The sequence below is a fragment of the Phyllobates terribilis genome, unplaced genomic scaffold, assembly GCF_046119375.1.
Source record: "Phyllobates terribilis strain yellow unplaced genomic scaffold, ASM4611937v1 Scaffold_2__4_contigs__length_985480577, whole genome shotgun sequence".
Lineage (NCBI taxonomy): Eukaryota > Metazoa > Chordata > Amphibia > Anura > Dendrobatidae > Phyllobates > Phyllobates terribilis.
This window is the reverse complement of record NW_027362762.1, coordinates 489,376,754-489,393,886: the sequence shown is the minus strand read 5'-3', so window position 1 is coordinate 489,393,886 and position 17,133 is coordinate 489,376,754. Positions and strand designations below refer to the sequence as shown.

The window sequence follows — 17,133 nt, the reverse complement described above, 5'->3', positions numbered from 1 at the left end:
GCCGTGATTTCTGCTACATGCTTCGATGCAGTGACATCGCTGTATATAGCAGAAGCAATCCGATGATCGCATCTCCAAGTGCCCCAAAAACAATAAAAAGTTTAAAAAAAAAATGTCCGATCTATCAAAATATAAAAACAATCCAATCTGTAAACACCGTAAATAGAAAAATTTCAAGAATGCCGCAATTCCACAAAAAATACTGTGAAAAGCGATCAAAAATCCACATCTGCCCCAAAATAGTACTAATAAAAACGTCGTCTCGCCCCCCCCAAAAAATAAGTCATCACACAGCTCCATCGGCTAAAAAATAAAAAAGTTACGGGTCTCGGAAAATGGCGACACAATCCCCAAAATTGTTTTTTTGAAAACTTTTAATTTTTTTTCATCACTAAAATAATAGAAAAACTGGACATATTTTGTATAGTCGTATTCGTATTGATGAGGAGAATCATACTGCATGGTAAACAGCAACTTGGAATAGCAATGAGAAATATTTCAGTGAATAACAGTACAGTTCTTTGCAGCAGTGTGATGCACCCAGTCGTGGGAGACACCACGTGAGTTCTCTTTTTCGAATTATATGGCCCTAGTGGGGGTCACCGGTTCCTCCCGCTAGGCCGCAAGTCTCTTCCAGATAAAGTCTATCAGATCCCGTTTAGCCTCCCACGCATCAACCGGCCCCCACCCAACCTGAGATCCTAATCCCAACTGTCCCCTGTACCATAGGTGAGAGTTGTAAGTGACGGCTCTGTTCACTTGCGCGGTTCCTCCGCTGCTGCTGGCGAATCTTTCCTGTTGCAGTCCTCTCTCAGCTCTTCTCGGCTTGACCATCGACGGTAGTCTCTCACGCTTGGGGGAAGGGGGTCCCGACTTCGGCTCTTGGCAGGCGGCATCGGATCCCGGGAACTTACTCAGTGTGGGGCGCAGGTCCTGACTCTGACCAACATGCGCAGGGATCAGGGGGGCTTCTGTGAAGAGTGTGGAGCCTCTCAGGCCATGTTCAGCTCTGGTGCAGCGCAGCCCTCCGGCTTGGGCCTGTTGTGCTGGGCTCTTTTGTCCCTCTGGAGCACATCTGCTCCACTCTGTGCAGCCTGGTGCCAAATCTCTGGCTGCAGTGTCTTCTCCAGTGCACATCCGCACCCTGCGCTCTCTTGGCGCCAAAAGCCCCTGCAGTCTGGCACACAGGGCCTTTATACCCAGGAAACTCTGAGTCACAAGATCAGGTCCATCACACAAAAGTCTCACTCCCTGCAAATCTGATACACATCATTTGGTTCCTGCTAACACAATTCTTTGTTTCACTTTCATTTTCAGTTTGTTCCAGCAGGGGGTGGTGTTTGCTTACAGTTACTTAGTCTCTCTTGTCCATCTCTCTACAAAGACCACAACTACAATAAGGCTAAGTGCCCACGTAGCATTTTTCAAGCATATATGCTGCGGAATTTCCGCAGCGTAAACGCTTGTTAAACGCTAGGTAATCAGCCCCCCATGGTCCCCAAGGGGATTCCACAAGTTCTATGCCCATGCTGTGGATTTTTCTGCAGCGTTTATGATGCGCTCAAAAATCTGCAGCATGTCCATTAATTTTGCGGAAGCGCGGCATAATCGCCGCCATTGACTTGCATTGAGACGCATATTCTTGCATATAGACGTATACATTTGTACTCACGGATTATATGCGTTTCAATGTGCGGATGGTACCCAGTTCTGGAGGAGAGAAGACTCTCATCCAGACCTGGGTACCATTGTACCTGTAAAAAAAAGAATAAAATAAAAAATAAAGTTTATATTCACCTTCTGATGGCCCCTGGTCTCCTTCCCTGTGCTTGCGGGCAGGACTGAAGGACCTTCGGTGACGTCACAGTCATGTGACCGCAGGCCCTTCAGTGCAGTGTCCCGCGATCAGCTGGCAGCCAGGAACGAGCGCAGCAACACACGCCGGGCCATCAGAGGGTAAGTATAGGTTTATTTTTTTATTTTTAAACATTCTTACGGTCACACTATATAAATCCATGCTGTTTGCATGGATTTATATAGTGTGACCAAGTTGTCACAAGCACTTTCCAAGTGATGCTAAAATCGCCTGGAAAGTGCTTGTCAACCTGCATGCGGAAATGGATGTGAAGAACGATTCAAATCCGCATGTATTTGGCAGGAAAAACGCATGCACAATCTGCATGCGTTTTTTCTGCCAGGGAGATGCAGAAATGCTGCAGAAATTTTCTGCTTCATTTCTGCATCGTGGGCACATAGCCTCACACTGCTGCCACTACCCTGCCATATGAGGGTCCACCCTCATCTTCTGTGCCTTTACCCTTTGTCTTGTAGACTATAAGCCCTAGCAGGCATGTAATCATGTTCATTGTACTGTTTTGTCATGCACTACCATAAAGCCTGTTTACACCTTTTCATGCATAAAGTATCCTGGAAATAAGAGTGCTTAAAGGGGTATTCTCAAGTTATTTCATAGGTTTTTCGGTTGACCGTAGACATAAGTCCATCGAGTTCAACCTATAGACTAACATATTGATCCAGAAAAAGGCAAAAAAAAAACACGAGGCAGATGTCAATTGCCCCATATTAGGGGAAAAATTCCTTCACGACTCATGATAATCAGACTGGTTCCCTGGATCAATGTTCCATTACAGAATCTAGTACTCATAACCTGTAATAATCTATTTTTCAACAAAGGCATCCATGCCATGCTTTTACTTTTGTAGTCAATTAACCATTAAGACATCATAGGCAGAGAGATCCAAAGTCTCACTGCTCTTGCAGTAAGGAATCTGATGATAATTAAACCTTCTTTCCGCTAGACGTAGAGGATGCCCCCTTGTCACAGTTACAGGCTTTGGTGTAAAATTAATTTGAAAAACCTCTGTACTGTCCCCTTATATATTTGTACATTGTAATAAGATCACCTCTAAGTTTTCAGTTTTACAAACTGAATAACCCCTAAGTTTGATAAGCTGTCTTTGTATTGCAGTCCATCCATTCCCTGAATAACCTATGTGGTTCTTGCTCTTGTTCAGCTATGTCTGACTTTTACACTAGAGCCCGAAATTGTACAGTTTTTTCAGTATGGCCACACTATGTTCTTGTCATGAGCATCTATGCCTCTTTTAATACATCCCAAGATTTTATTTGTCTTGGCAGCAACTTCTTGACATTGATCACTAAAGTTGAGTATCACTGCTCGGTTTGGGGATGCGATCCGGTGACCTGTTGCTGGTTGGTGGGTTCCACTGTCTGCTGAGCTATTACCCTTTCTTCCCTGTCCAAATGTTGATGGTTTCTATTGTCTTTGTTTTCATTTTTTAGTTTGCTCCTCTCCAGGTGTTTCTCATTTTCCCATTTTTGGCTACCCTATCACATTCTGGGTGGGGTTTTATATTTTCACCCTTCACTGCACTTCCTTGCTGGCTATACCCCTTGGTGGATGTGTGTTCAGGAGTTCCAGCCCTTCAGCTAAGGGGTTTACCTTGCTTGGTAAACCTCAGTAGTTTTCTTGAAGGGAGTCTGTTTGCTTCCCCTCCCAGAACCTTTTCCTTTTAGCACTTTTGGGTTTCTGGGAGGTTATACTTGTTCCTTGTATTTTTGGTTCTCCTTACCTTTCCATCTCTAACCTATTTGAATGTGTCTTAGTTTCTCACTTTGGGTTTTCCTATCCTTCTTCACACTTCTTTCCCCTTGCTGGCAGTGTGTTGCAGCCTCCCCTCTGGTTTCCCAGGAGGTATAAGAAACCCCTCGACGGCCCTTTAGGGAGTTAGGTCCGAGGTGGTGTTTTTAGGTGTGCGGCTGGGGCTTTTCTAGTCTGTACAGGAACCAGTTGTGTGCAGATCCGGCTTTTCCCGTGTGTGAGTGTGTACATGTTCATAACATTGAGTTTGCTGTCCACCCATATGCCCAAGTCTTTTTCAGTGACAGTTGTACCTTTTGTTTTACCCTATAGTAAATAATTGTACATTGTATTTCCTCGGCCCAAGTGCATGACCATAAATTTACCTACATGAAACTTTAATTGCCATTTTCCAACCCAAGACTCCAGCTTGTATAAATCCCTCTGTAATATTATATCATCCTCCTCTGTGTTGACTACCTTGCAGAGTTTCATATCATCTGCAAATATTGAAATTCTACTCTGTATGCCCTCTACAAGGTCATTATTAGGTATGATAAAATTGCTTTAATTAGACAGCATGGAAATGAGCAAGTTTGCAGTTACCTTGCTTTTTCTATCTGCTGACATTCTCCTGCAGTGAGAGCTTTTATCTTTCACAGTGTACAGCTGGTTTCCAAGAAGCTTGGTCACTACTGTCTGCTCAGACACTGGCCGAGTGTGCGCAGCAGTTACATTCCAAGATAGAAGTTAATTCCTAACATACTAGCCACATAGCGCTAGCCCATGCCCATTGATTTCTATATTGCATTTAGCTCTTTCCCTCTCAGCTCCTGACATGTTGCTGTTATAAATCTTGCAAAACCACATGTCCATAGTATCATTGCTTTTAGAACAGGTCTCCTAATCATGGCTCTCGACTCTTACTGGCTATGTGCTTTTTCAAATGTCCAGTTATCTCTATATGTGTGAATATAGTGATAACAGTGTAAACTCCAGAACAAACCACTGATAGTTGAATGTGTTATAGCAGAACTTGTGCTGAGCTTTATAGTTCTAATACTACATCTCAGCTACTCACCAGAACTGTCACTCAAAGAGTGCTCACACTGCCAGAATCCAGGAATTAGAGTTGTGAGCTGCTCAAGAGAAAACTTGAGAATAACCCTTCAAAATATTATATATATTAATTCTATACTTCTAAAGAAGTACATATTTAACTTTGAAAACATAATTTATTTTTTCGTCATCAGCCTACAAACTAATCATATGACAAACAAAGAAACAATTTGCAGTAAAAAGATCCACATGTGTTTGTAAAAAAAGATATTCCAGTTTTTGTATTATGGGGAATAATACAAAAAAGTTAATAAATGTAGTCACAAAGTGATGGCATGGTACAATTATGGTTTCATCTAATTATGAGAGATGTTGCCTTCAAATGGTCCATCAAAATCAGATCTTTGGTGCTCTGATTCTCAAAACTTGACCAATCAGTTGATTGAATGGGTGGTGGTTCTGCTTTTTGTCCCTTTCATGTTTACCAGGTACAGCTCCATTTTTTGAGTAGTGGCTGTGCGTAGTATTGCACCCCATTCTTATTTATGTGATAGGAAATCTGACCCCTACTGATTTGGTATTGATGGCCCTAATCTGAATAGAATAATATCTAATCAATTTTGTACACATGAAAAATCCCTTTGACAGCTAAATAGTGGAACAATTATAAGGGATGACAGACAGCTCATTGATTAAGATCTCCATTGTGAAGTGCTGTAAATTGAACACAGACTACGAGGCTAAGATAACAATCTTGTGGAGCCTTCTATTTTTCTCACAGGTTTATTTAATGCAAACTTTTTCTTAATACAATTTCATACAAACCCTACGTTCAATCTACTAATTGATTTGGGTCCCAGCACACTCCAGCCACAAATGCATGCTCCATCAGAGTACGGTGAATGGCACAACTCTGGTACAACTTGAAGTTATAAAATGTTATTCCTTGAGCTCACATAAGCCATTGTTCTTTCTCCTTGTTGAAATGTTCTGCCCATTTTCTTGTAAGAACAAGGTAGAGATCGGGCTGGTGTGGCAAATAGTCTAAATACAGACGAGTGGCGGTTTTCTTTGGAATTGCTTTCTCAATCTGGGTACCCTCATGCCATTCATTAAAAGACGTGATCGAGACTATTTCTGGTCGGACAGTGAGGGCTGCTTGAAGAGCTGTTTCATAATACTTTCCATTAACTCGATTTCTGGTGTTGTGATTGTTCCACGGTCTGATGCTTGTGTCTATGTAACCAGGGCCAACACTTGGTACAAACATGAGATTGTTGGTATCACAAAAGCTTTTGATAATTTTCCAATTTTGGTGCGATGAGCCAAAAGAGAAACCATTAGAAGCAAAGTACGTGTAAATCCCATCATAGCCGGCTGTAAGGATGTCATGCTTGTGTCCTTCTTCTACCAGCAGGCCAATAAAGACTCCATCATAAGGGGTGTTACGGATCGAATGTGAGCCAGTCACTGTCAGCAGGTTAGCCCATGATTCAGGTGGCGTTAGATAAGAGTCATAAATGTAGAAGAAAGGAAGGCTTTTACCAGTACTTGTTTTATATCTGTAAAAAGCTGCATGGGCTCCAAAGCTAAAAAGGACAAAGGAATATTACATAATTAACAAGATATGCAAGAGTATGGCAAATAGTATTGTAAAAACGTACATTATACTAGTAGTGATGATGATGGTACAGTAGCTCCATCAAGCAAATCTGCCACTCAACATCAATAGATATGAAGGTTATCAATAATGTGAAACAGGAAAATCAAAATATGGACCTTACCAGGTGAATATGAACACAAAAATTGTGTATGGGAAACAATGTACTTAGAGGCGCTATATAACCGTATTACGCCTGTTCTTTTTATATGTGTACATTAGCAACGCTAGTTTGGTGTTGCTATTAATCAACATTGTAATTGCAGGTGTGGCTCTGTAATTGAAGCTTTATTTTAATATTACTTTACATTATCATTTCTAAATTGCGTATAAGTACATACATTTTTATACATTATATTTCCAAATTGTGTATATGTACATATTTCAATTTATTTTACATATTACGAGAGAGGGGGGGGGGGACAAATTTAATTAGGTTTCAGTTCTGTAAAGGGGAAAATGATCACTACAATGAACTTTATTACATAGAATTCATCTTCATAACCTGTGATTTAAAACCATAAATCACAAAAAATATACATATTTACATATTCAATATAAATATAATTTATTGCAAGCTGATTATATACAGAGATAAAAACAACATGCACACAAATAGACAGATAATTAATCTGAGGAAGCATCTTTCAGCTCACATGCAGCAGCAAAACGTGCTCCGGTCAGGGATTATAAGGCTGTGTGCCCACAATGCGTTTTTGGTGCATATTTGCAGCGCGTAAACGCTCCAGAAATCCATTGCATACCTTATCCCATGACTTCCTATGACATTCTGCAAGTTCTGTGCACATGGTCAGGAGGATTTTTTCTGCACAGATTTTACTCGCAGAAAAAATACGGACATGACCAATTCTTGTGCGTTTCTGCATGAGTATTTGCGTATACAATACGCATGCAAATACGCGTCAAATACGCATGTAAAAAACGCATGCATTTTTCTGCCAAGGAGATGCAGAAATAGGCTATGTGCCCACGATGCAGAAATGAAGCAGAAAATTTCTGCAGCGTTTCTGCATCTCCCTGGCAGAAAAAACGCAAGCAGATTGTGCATGCGTTTTTCCTGCAGAATACACGCGTATTCACATGCGTTTATGCATGCGTTTACGCATGCGGACTACAAGCACTTTCCAGGCGATAGCATCACTTGCAAAGTGCTTGACAACTAGGTCACACTATATAAATCCATGCAAACAGCATGGATTTATATAGTGTTACCGTAAAAAATAAAGCTATACTTACCGATCCCCCGCCGCGTGTGCTGCCACGTGTGCTGTCGCGCTCCTTCCTGGTTCCTTCCGGGTTGCCGGCATATCGCGAGACAGCCTGCGGTCACATGTGACCGCGACGTCATCTCAGGTCCTGGAAGGTAAGCGCTGCAGGGGCCGCCGGACAGGTGAATATAAACTTTATTTATTATTTTATTCTTTTTTTTACAGGTACAATGGTACCCAGGTCTGGATGAGAGTCTCCTCTCCTCCAGAACTGGGTACCATCCGCACATTGAAACGCATATAATCCGTGAGTACAAATGTATACGTCTATATGCAAGAATATGCGTCTCAATGCAAGTCAATGGCGGCGATTACGCCGCGCTTCCGCAAAATTAATGAACATGCTGCGGATTTATGAGCGCTGCAGAAACGCTGCGGAAAAATCTGCAGCATGTGCATTGACATTGCGGAATGCCATTGGGGACCATGGGGTGCGGATTACCACGCGTTTTTGATGCATTTCCGCTGCGGAAATTCCGCAGCGGAAACGCATGAAAAACGCATCGTGGGCACGCAGCCATACTCAGGAAAATTTCTGCATCGTGGGCACTAAGGCTAATACATTTCACGGCACAAATTATGATGAATTTGTCAGCTATGTCTGGCATCGCCCCCTTTCTGTTAAGCTCTGCCTAGCTTGTGCTCTGCAGTGTCTCTGAAGGATGACAAGCTGGATGGCAGCGTTCTGCTTCCATCCAGCCTGCCATCTCAATGCCATCCCAGCATGGGAGAATACTCCTGCTCAAGCGGTGACATCATTTGCCGGCACCACATACGCAGGAGAATTCTCCCACTCTGTCAGTGACGTGCATGAGGTGAGCTGAGTTCATTGGACATGAACTCGGCTCATCTGGATGCCGTCACAGCCAGACACCGAGGAGCTTCACTGAGGAGCTTCTCAGTGTCTGTGGCATGGCAAGCTGGATGGCAGCGTTCTGCTGCGATCCAGCCTGTCATGTCAATGTAGCAGAGCTGAAGCTGTCCTGGGAACCATGGAAAGGTAAGGATGAGGTTGGTTTATTATTTTACTTTTATTGCAGGAGATCGTTGGCTTCAGCTGGAATGGGTGTGATGGTAAGTATGGTTTCACTTAGAACAATAAAGAATTGTGTCTTTATTTCAATTAAAGGACTTTATTCTGGGTGTTTGTGTTTTTTGGTAACTTTGACTATGGGGTTAGTAATGGGGGTGTCTTATAGACGCCTCTCCATTACTAACCTGGGCTTGATGTCAGCTGGCATTATAAGCTGACATCAACCCCAGCCACAGCTACAGGGCAGTGGGAAGAGCGAGGCTAAGTGCCAGAATTGGCGCACCCTATGGATGCGCCATTTCTGGGGCGGCTGACGGCTGGTGTTTCTAGCCTGGGAGGGGGACAATATTCATGGCACCCTTCCTGGGCTATTAATATCAGCCCCCAGCTGTCTGCCTAGCCTTTGCTAGCTATTAAAATACTGGGGACCCCACGTCATTTTTTTGGGGTCCCCCATTTTAATAGCTAGTAAAGGCTAGGTATTCAGCTGGGGGCTGATATTAGTAGCCTGGGAAGCTCCGTGGGTATTACCCCCTTCCCAGGCTTCAAACATCTGCCCCAGCCGTCTGCTTAACCTCCGCTAGAGACTAAAATTACGGTGAACCCCACGCTAATTTTTTTTTAATAAATCCTTTATTTTAACACTAAATGACAAGTACAGTAACCAAAACTGTCACTGTACTTATTGTATATGTGACTGACATGTTTCTATCTATCTAATCTATGTGTGATGCTCTATTCTTTCTGTTCTAAATTGTCGGGTACCGGTGTATGCCGCTGATGAATTGCCGGCCGGCTTTTTTAAAGAGACGGGTGCATGAAAATCGGAGGGCACTAGTGTGTTCCAAGTGCCCTGCTATGTTTTTCATGCACCCTCCTATATACCCTGCCTGCCTATATATTCTGCCTGCCTGACCTTTAATTGAGCACTGTTCCCATCAATTTGGGCAATTTTTCACCTTCTGCAGAATGCCGGGGGGGACCGCCAGAAAAATGCTCGAGTTTCCCATAGACTTACATTGGGCTCGTTGCTCGGGTGGAGCATCTGAGTATTCCAATGTGCTCGACCCGAGCAACGAGCACCCGAGCAATTTAGTGCTCGTTCATCACTAGTAAGCATCTATTGTTTATATTTTAATTGGGGTCCTGGATCGATTAAGTAGATGTTGTCCAGTAGTGTAAAATCCCTTTAAATTATTTTTAGGTGGTTATTTACTATGAAACACATTGAGAAATTTAAAATAAAAGTAGAAATGCTACAGTATTAAGGGTCGTAGTCAGTTGATACATGCTGCCCGTACCAGCATGATTCAAAGACGGGCTCCTGCATTGCAGACATCTATTGTACACTGACATACTACATCATTTCAGATAAGAACATAATTGAAAGCATGGATGGGGAAAAGGGGACTAGTCCGAGAGGCAGGTCCTGCCAGGTTCTCCGCACCGGCTCAGCTAAACTGACAAGTCTCGCCTTATGTGTGTATAGGTAGAGACCAGTCAGTCTTGTTGAGGAGGTGGGGAGAAGCTGGCAGGACCTGCCCATTTGAACTAGTCATCTCATCCCCAGCCGGGCTTTCATTGTTTTCTCTCTGAATCACTCCAGTGTTTCAGAGTAAAGTATAGATGTTTAGAATGCAGGAGTCGGTCTCTGACGCAGGAGTCGGTCTCCTTTTCCTGCTGCCCGTAGTTCAGCCACCATGTATCAGCTGAAAATTTCCCCTAACAAGCTTCCAGGACTCAAAAAATAACGGTAATCAAATACATACTTATCAATGATGTATTTAATGTTTTCATGAAGTGTGCGGTCATCACGTCCCTTGTATGGCTGGATATGAAACGCAACCTACAATACATAGAAAATACAAATTTTATTTTGAGGATACATTACAGTATTCACATCTGTCACTTGGATGCCAGCTTTGTGTCTGTGAAAATGTCACATTTTATCAGTCGCACCATAATTACAGCAAACATGCACAGACAAAAGTAACTGATAATATTGGTGGTGACCACAAAATCATTCATCATGTGCAGCGCTTCTGTCACCAGATTTCACAATACATTGTTAAATTGATCTCTTAGAAAATATGAGGCAGGTGTACTTACGTTGAAAATCCATGTTAAAATGGCTACTTTTTGGAAATTTCACTGCCTAATATTAAAATGAGCAGGGAAAATTATTATCATGGACTCATAAAATGCTTATTTTTTTTCAAGATTATAAAGCCATTTCTGACATGCATTTTCAGCATTAATAACAGAACAGCAAAATTAAACAAGTGTTATGTGTCCACCAGAGAATGTAGCCTATAAACATGACACATAATCAGGGTATATTAAAATATAAAATGTATTAATTAATAAATTCTACATTTTAATATACCCTTATTATGTTTCATGTTTATACAGGGGCGGACACAGACTGTAGTGGGCCCCTGTGCAAGAAATTTTTGGGGGCCCCCCCCTGCTCTTCATAAGGCAACAAAGTTATGTAAACATAACCCCCCCATGTGCAGCTCACCCCACCGTGCATCTCACCCCACCGTGCATCTCTCACCCCCCCCGTGCATCTCTCACCCCCCCCGTGCATCTTTCATCCCCCCATGTGCATCTCTCATCCCCCCATGTGCATCTCTCATCCCCCCCATGTGCATCTCTCATCCCCCCCATGTGCATCTCTCATCCCCCCCATGTGCATCTCTCACCCCCCCATGTGCATCTCTCATCCCCCCATGTGCATCTCTCACCCCCCCCATAGTGCATCTCTCATCCCCCCCCCATAGTGCATCTCTCATCCCCCCCCATAGTGCATCTCTCATCCCCCCCACCATAGTGCATCTCTCATCCCCCCCACCATAGTGCATCTCTCATCCCCCCCACCATAGTGCATCTCTCATCCCCCCCATAGTGCATCTCTCACCCCCCCCACCATAGTGCATCTCTCATCCCCCCCCACCATAGTGCATCTCTCACCCCCCCACCATAGTGCATCCCTCATCTCCCCCCCCACATGTGCATCTCTCATCTCCCCCCATAGTGCATCTCTCATCCCCCCACCATAGTGCATCTCTCATCCCCCCACCGTAGTCCATCTCTCACCCCCCCCATAGTGCATCTCTCATCCCCCCCCCCACCATAGTGCATCTCTCATCCCCTCCCACCATAGTGCATCTCTCATCCCCTCCCACCATAGTGCATCTCTCATCCCCCCCACCATAATGCATCTCTCATCCCCCCCACCATAGTGCATCTCTCATCCCCCCCACCATAGTGCATCTCTCATCCCCCCCACCATAGTGCATCTATCATCCCCCCCCATAGTGCATCTCTCATCTCCCCCCATAGTGCATCTCTCATCTCCCCCCATAGTGCATCTCTCATCCCCCCCCATAGTGCATCTCTCACCCCCCCCACCATAGTGCATCTCTCACCCCCCCACCATAGTGCATCTCTCATCTCCCCCCATAGTGCATCTCTCATCCCCCCCCATAGTGCATCTCTCACCCCCCCCACCATAGTGCATCTCTCATCCCCCCCCATAGTGCATCTCTCATCTCCCCCCATAGTGCATCTCTCATCTCCCCCCATAGTGCATCTCTCATCTCCCCCCATAGTGCATCTCTCATCTCCCCCCATAGTGCATCTCTCATCTCCCCCCATAGTGCATCTCTCATCTCCCCCCATAGTGCATCTCTCATCTCCCCCCATAGTGCATCTCTCATCCCCCCCCATAGTGCATCTCTCATCCCCCCCCATAGTGCATCTCTCATCCCCCCCCCCCCATAGTGCATCTCTCATCCCCCCCCCCATAGTGCATCTCTCATCCCCCCCCATAGTGCATCTCTCATCCCCCCCCCATAGTGCATCTCTCATCCCCCCCCATAGTGCATCTCTCATCCCCCCCCATAGTGCATCTCTCATCCCCCCCCATAGTGCATCTCTCACCCCCCCCCCCCATAGTGCATCTCTCATCCCCCCCCCCATAGTGCATCTCTCATCCCCCCCCATAGTGCATCTCTCATCCCCCCCCCATAGTGCATCTCTCATCCCCCCCACTCCTAGTTAATTGTATTTAAAAAAAATAAAACTTGTTATACTTACCCCCATGCGATCCCTGCAGAATCCTGGCGCTCGTCCAAATCGCTGACACCAGGTTCTCCTGACTTCCGGCCATGTGACGGCGCCGTCACATGACCGGAAGTCAGGGGAATCATGAAGGCGCTGCCGCAGCATCGCAGCGCAGCGCTGAGACGTCCCGGACCCGGCGCTTAGCATGGGGCCGGGGGCCCCATGAGGAGAGAGACGCACAAGAGGGGGGGCCCCAACGGGGCTCCGAGGGGGCCCCTACCGGCCGGGCCCCATACTGGAGTCAGGACAGTCATGCCCTGATGGCGGCCCTGCTGGAGGGGCCCCCTCTCCCTCGGGGCCCCCGTTCAATGAACCGGCTGCACGGGCGGTAGTTCCGCCCCTGTGTTTATAGGCTATATATATATATGTATTTTCCGTAGTTACAGTGCCTTGAAAAAGTATTCATACCCCATGAACTTTTCCACATTTTTTCATGTTACACCCAAAACTTAAATGCATTTTATTGGGATTTTATGTGATATACCAACACAAAGTAGCAATTATTTGTGAAGTGTAAAGGATATGGTACATGATTTTCTAATTATTTTAAAAATGACCAATTGCCTCCAGAAATCACATGTGTAATTTATTTTCAGTAAAGCTACAGCTGTTCTGGGAAGGTCTCAAAGGTTTGTTTGAGAACATTAGGAATCAAACAGCATCATGAAAACCAAGGAACATACTAGACAGGTCATTGATAAAGTTGTAGAGAAAAGTAAAGCAGGGTTAGGTTATAAAAAATATAGCCCAAGTTCTGAGAACCTCACAGAGCAGTATTCAATCCATCATCCAAAAAATGGAAGTAGTATGGCACAACTGCAAGCCTACCAAGACATGGCCGTCCACATAAACTTACATCCCAAGCAAAGAGAGCACTAATTAGAGAAGCAGCCAAGAGGCCCATGGACACTATGGAGAATCTGCAGAGATCCACAGCTCAGGTGGGAGAATCTGTCCACAGGACAACTATTAGTCATATAGTACATAATTCTGGCCTTTATTGAAGAGTGGCAAGAAGAAAGCCATTTTTGAAAGAAAGCCATAAGAAGTCCCATTTGCAAAAGGCCATCGTGGGGGACACAGCTAGCATGTGAAAGAAGGTGCTCTGGTCAGATGAGACCAAAGTAGAACTTTTTGGGCTAAATGCAAAACGCTATGTGTGGCAGAAAACTAACACTGCAGATCACCCTGGAAACACCATCCCTACTGACAAACATGGTGGTGGCAGCATCATGCTGTGGGGATGCTTTTCTTCAGCAGAGACAGGGAAGCTGATCAGAGTTGATGGGAAGATGGATGGAACTAAATACAGAGCAATCCAGGAGGAAAACCTGTTAGAGGCTGTAGAAGACTTGAGAATGGGGAGTAGGATCACCTTCCAGCAGGATAATGACCTTAAACATACTGCCAGAGTTACAATGAAATGGTTTAAATCAAAGCATATTCATGTGTTTGAATGGCCCAGTCAATGTCGTGACCTTAAAAATGCTGCTCACAGACGCTCCCCATCCAATCTCACTGAGCTAGAGCTAATTTTCAAAGAAGAATGGGCCAAAATATCGGCCTGTAGATGTGCAAAGCTGGTAGAGACATACCCCAAAAGACTTGCAGCAGTAATTGAAATGAAAGGTGGTCCTACAAAGTATTGACTGAGGGGGCTGAACACAAATGAACGTCACAATTTTCAGATTTATATTTTTTAAATATTTAGAAAAATATGTATAATTTCCTTTACGCAACAAGTACTTGTGACGCGCCCCCTGGGCCAGTGTTGTTTGGGGATACCCGGAGCCGGATCAGATGGGGGTTGTAGTCTCCGAGTGGCTGTGACCCGGTCCGTGCCCAGGGTGTCAAGCTCAGTGTGTGGCAGTCCTTACTGATGTTACTAAAGTTCTTTATGTCGACTACGCCACCCGTTGAATTGCGGTCACTACGGCCGCCGCTGCAGCAGGGTCCGCTGAGGCTGATGGTGTTTGTGCAGCCCAGGTAGAATAACCCCCAACGGGAGGGGTATAGCCTCAGGGGGTCAGGTGCAGAGGATGGTGGTTGTGGAAGTGCAGTGAAGATGGTAATGAGAGTCAGAGTCGGGTTGTGCAGTTCAGGGTTCTTTACTTACTGCTGTTCTTGTACCGGTCACTCCGGCCTTGAGTGACCACCCGAGCCGCGCTGCGTCCACCAGGTCCTGGACTCGGCCAACCCCCAAGTAGTTCTGGAGCGTGGTTCTGAGCTCCCTTTCTGTCCTGTCCTCGTCTCTGGCCTTCCCCACCAGGGATCCACCTATGTCCGGCTCCCTCGGGCCTCTTGGTGGTAAACCCTTGTCTCTGGGTTCCCTGACCCTATGCGTGGTCTGCCTTCCGGGTGGATATAGTGGGTGGCCGTGGCAGATTCTGCCCACGGCCTCCGGTTCCTGGCTAAGGTGTGCTGTAGCCTCTGCCAGCTTGGGATCCGGTACCCTGTTGCCAACTCTTCACCCTTTGATTTAGTTTGGGCTCTCAGAGTTCCTTCTTTCTCCCCCTCTGGGTCTTTCTTTCTCCTCTCTCACTCTTGGCCTTGGGGCTGCTCTGCTCCTCTGCTTTCCTCCACTGCTCTGCAAAAGACTGATGTCTCACTGACTGACCAGCCTTCTGCAAAAGACTCCTCTGCAAAGACCCTGATCTAAGATGGTGCCCACCTTATATACTCCCTCTATGTGTGAGCTCAGGTGACCAGCACCCAATGAGCTCCTAACTTTACCCAGGCTGCTCCCCCTATCTGCCCCTACACTACTGGGATGTTCCACCCCCCTCCCACTCCAGCCAGGAACAGACACTGTCGTACCTGCACATTTCTCTAGTGGGAGTACCATCGGTCTGTTCCTCGGAAATGGGATGTGTGTAGTGCATGCAGCTAACTGAGCTCAGTTCCACACTCCATCCTTACCCGGGAGTGGAATATCACACCTCTGGCTGAGGTGCAATACCCCTGTAGCAGCCGAATCCTCAGGGTGCTACACTTGCTACTTTGTATTGGTATATCAAATGAAATACCAATAGAATACATTTAAATTTGTAGGTATAACTCGAAAAAATGTGGAAAAGTTCAAAGGGTATGAATACTTTTTCAAGGCACTGTAAATACACCAGCCTTATCAGGTCTAGGAGATCTATTTAATAATGTATACAATTTGTATTGTAAAATCAGGAGACAGGATATGCTTTATTCCTCATGCTTATATTTATGGCTGCTTTTTACGCATCTATAAAAGAAATGTATTCATTTTGTATAGTTTCTGTAAACGTGTGGATCTGTTTAATGGTTTGGTTTTCTTATTGTTAACTTCCATTAAAATCAAGTGTACACTGCATAAAGTCATCCCACTCTAGCCTAATAAATGAGTAACATATCTGTTACCTTAATTTCATATCTGTGGGCAGCATCCAGAACCAAGGGTGCCAAGTTCTCCACTGCTTCCCCATTCTCATCTGCTGTACCAGGCGGGTACCACGACAGTACTAATACTCCTGTGACACAACAATTATGTAGTTAAGTTTTTATTGGTAACATCGGTTTCCTATTATTGATTTATTAAAAGGAATATACTTCCTCAGCTTACCTATAGCAGCTGCCCTCAGCTGCCTCATGTGTTCTTCGAGGACCTCTGAGTCTTTTGAACTGTAGGGTCCTAACTCAGGGTAAAAACTGGATCCGATGTCCTCAGGGGGACTGTGTCTGCCTTTTGGATAACTTGCTGATATTTTTGGGTCCCAATGAGGCACCATCACATGATCCCAGTGGATATAGTTTTTATCAAACTTTGGATTTCCGTACCACATGTAGTAGAAAACATGAAGATCATAGTACACTTTTGTTAGCTCCGCTGCATTCGCAGTACCTTGTGGCTGGGAAATAGCATCACTAGATACAGACCGTTTCTCTGATTGTTCTCCAAAGGGCATAAGTTCTAGGCCAGGAGCCAGGTCAGAAAAGCCATCCGTGGGCTTCAAAGTTCGCAAGCCCATCATAGTTCCGAAAATGAAAAGAGTGAAAAGGAAAAGAGCAATGCATGCTTTCCGTCGAAGCCTTGCCATCTCAGACAAGTGTTCTGATCAATGAGCCCCAGAATGTCCTTCTTTCAATATCAAGTTGATATTACCCCATCAACTTCTGTGGAGACAGATCTATAATAGAAATAGTAACATAATTGGTCACACAATTTAGGAACCCAAAATATAATAAACATTACAATGTTATAAGAGGCTTCTATGCAACAAATTACTGTAGTATTTCATAACCTTACCTAGACAACCCCTTGTTATGAGAAGATGGAAGCTCTAAACCTGTCAATCAGCTCCAATCTGGC

General features: G+C 44.9%; 1 protein-coding gene across 2 annotated transcripts in view; it reads right to left on the bottom strand.

Moving 5' to 3' along the window:
* Positions 1-4,882: 4,882 nt before the first annotated feature.
* The window catches only part of MANEAL (mannosidase endo-alpha like), a 62,995-nt gene continuing 50,744 nt past the window's right edge, over positions 4,883-17,133 (bottom strand). The window contains exons 1-5 of one of the 2 annotated variants that reach the window (XM_073665872.1): positions 17,071-17,091; positions 16,387-16,951; positions 16,185-16,294; positions 10,433-10,509; positions 4,883-6,270 (exon numbers count right to left, since the gene is read on the bottom strand). In XM_073665872.1, the coding sequence (XP_073521973.1) occupies positions 5,634-6,270; positions 10,433-10,509; positions 16,185-16,294; positions 16,387-16,861 (1,299 nt within the window). In that variant the 5' untranslated portion in view covers positions 16,862-16,951; positions 17,071-17,091 and the 3' untranslated portion in view covers positions 4,883-5,633. Of the gene's footprint in view, positions 6,271-10,432; positions 10,510-16,184; positions 16,295-16,386; positions 16,952-17,070; positions 17,092-17,133 lie in introns of those variants that run through there. The other variant, XM_073665871.1, reaches the window with a different exon arrangement.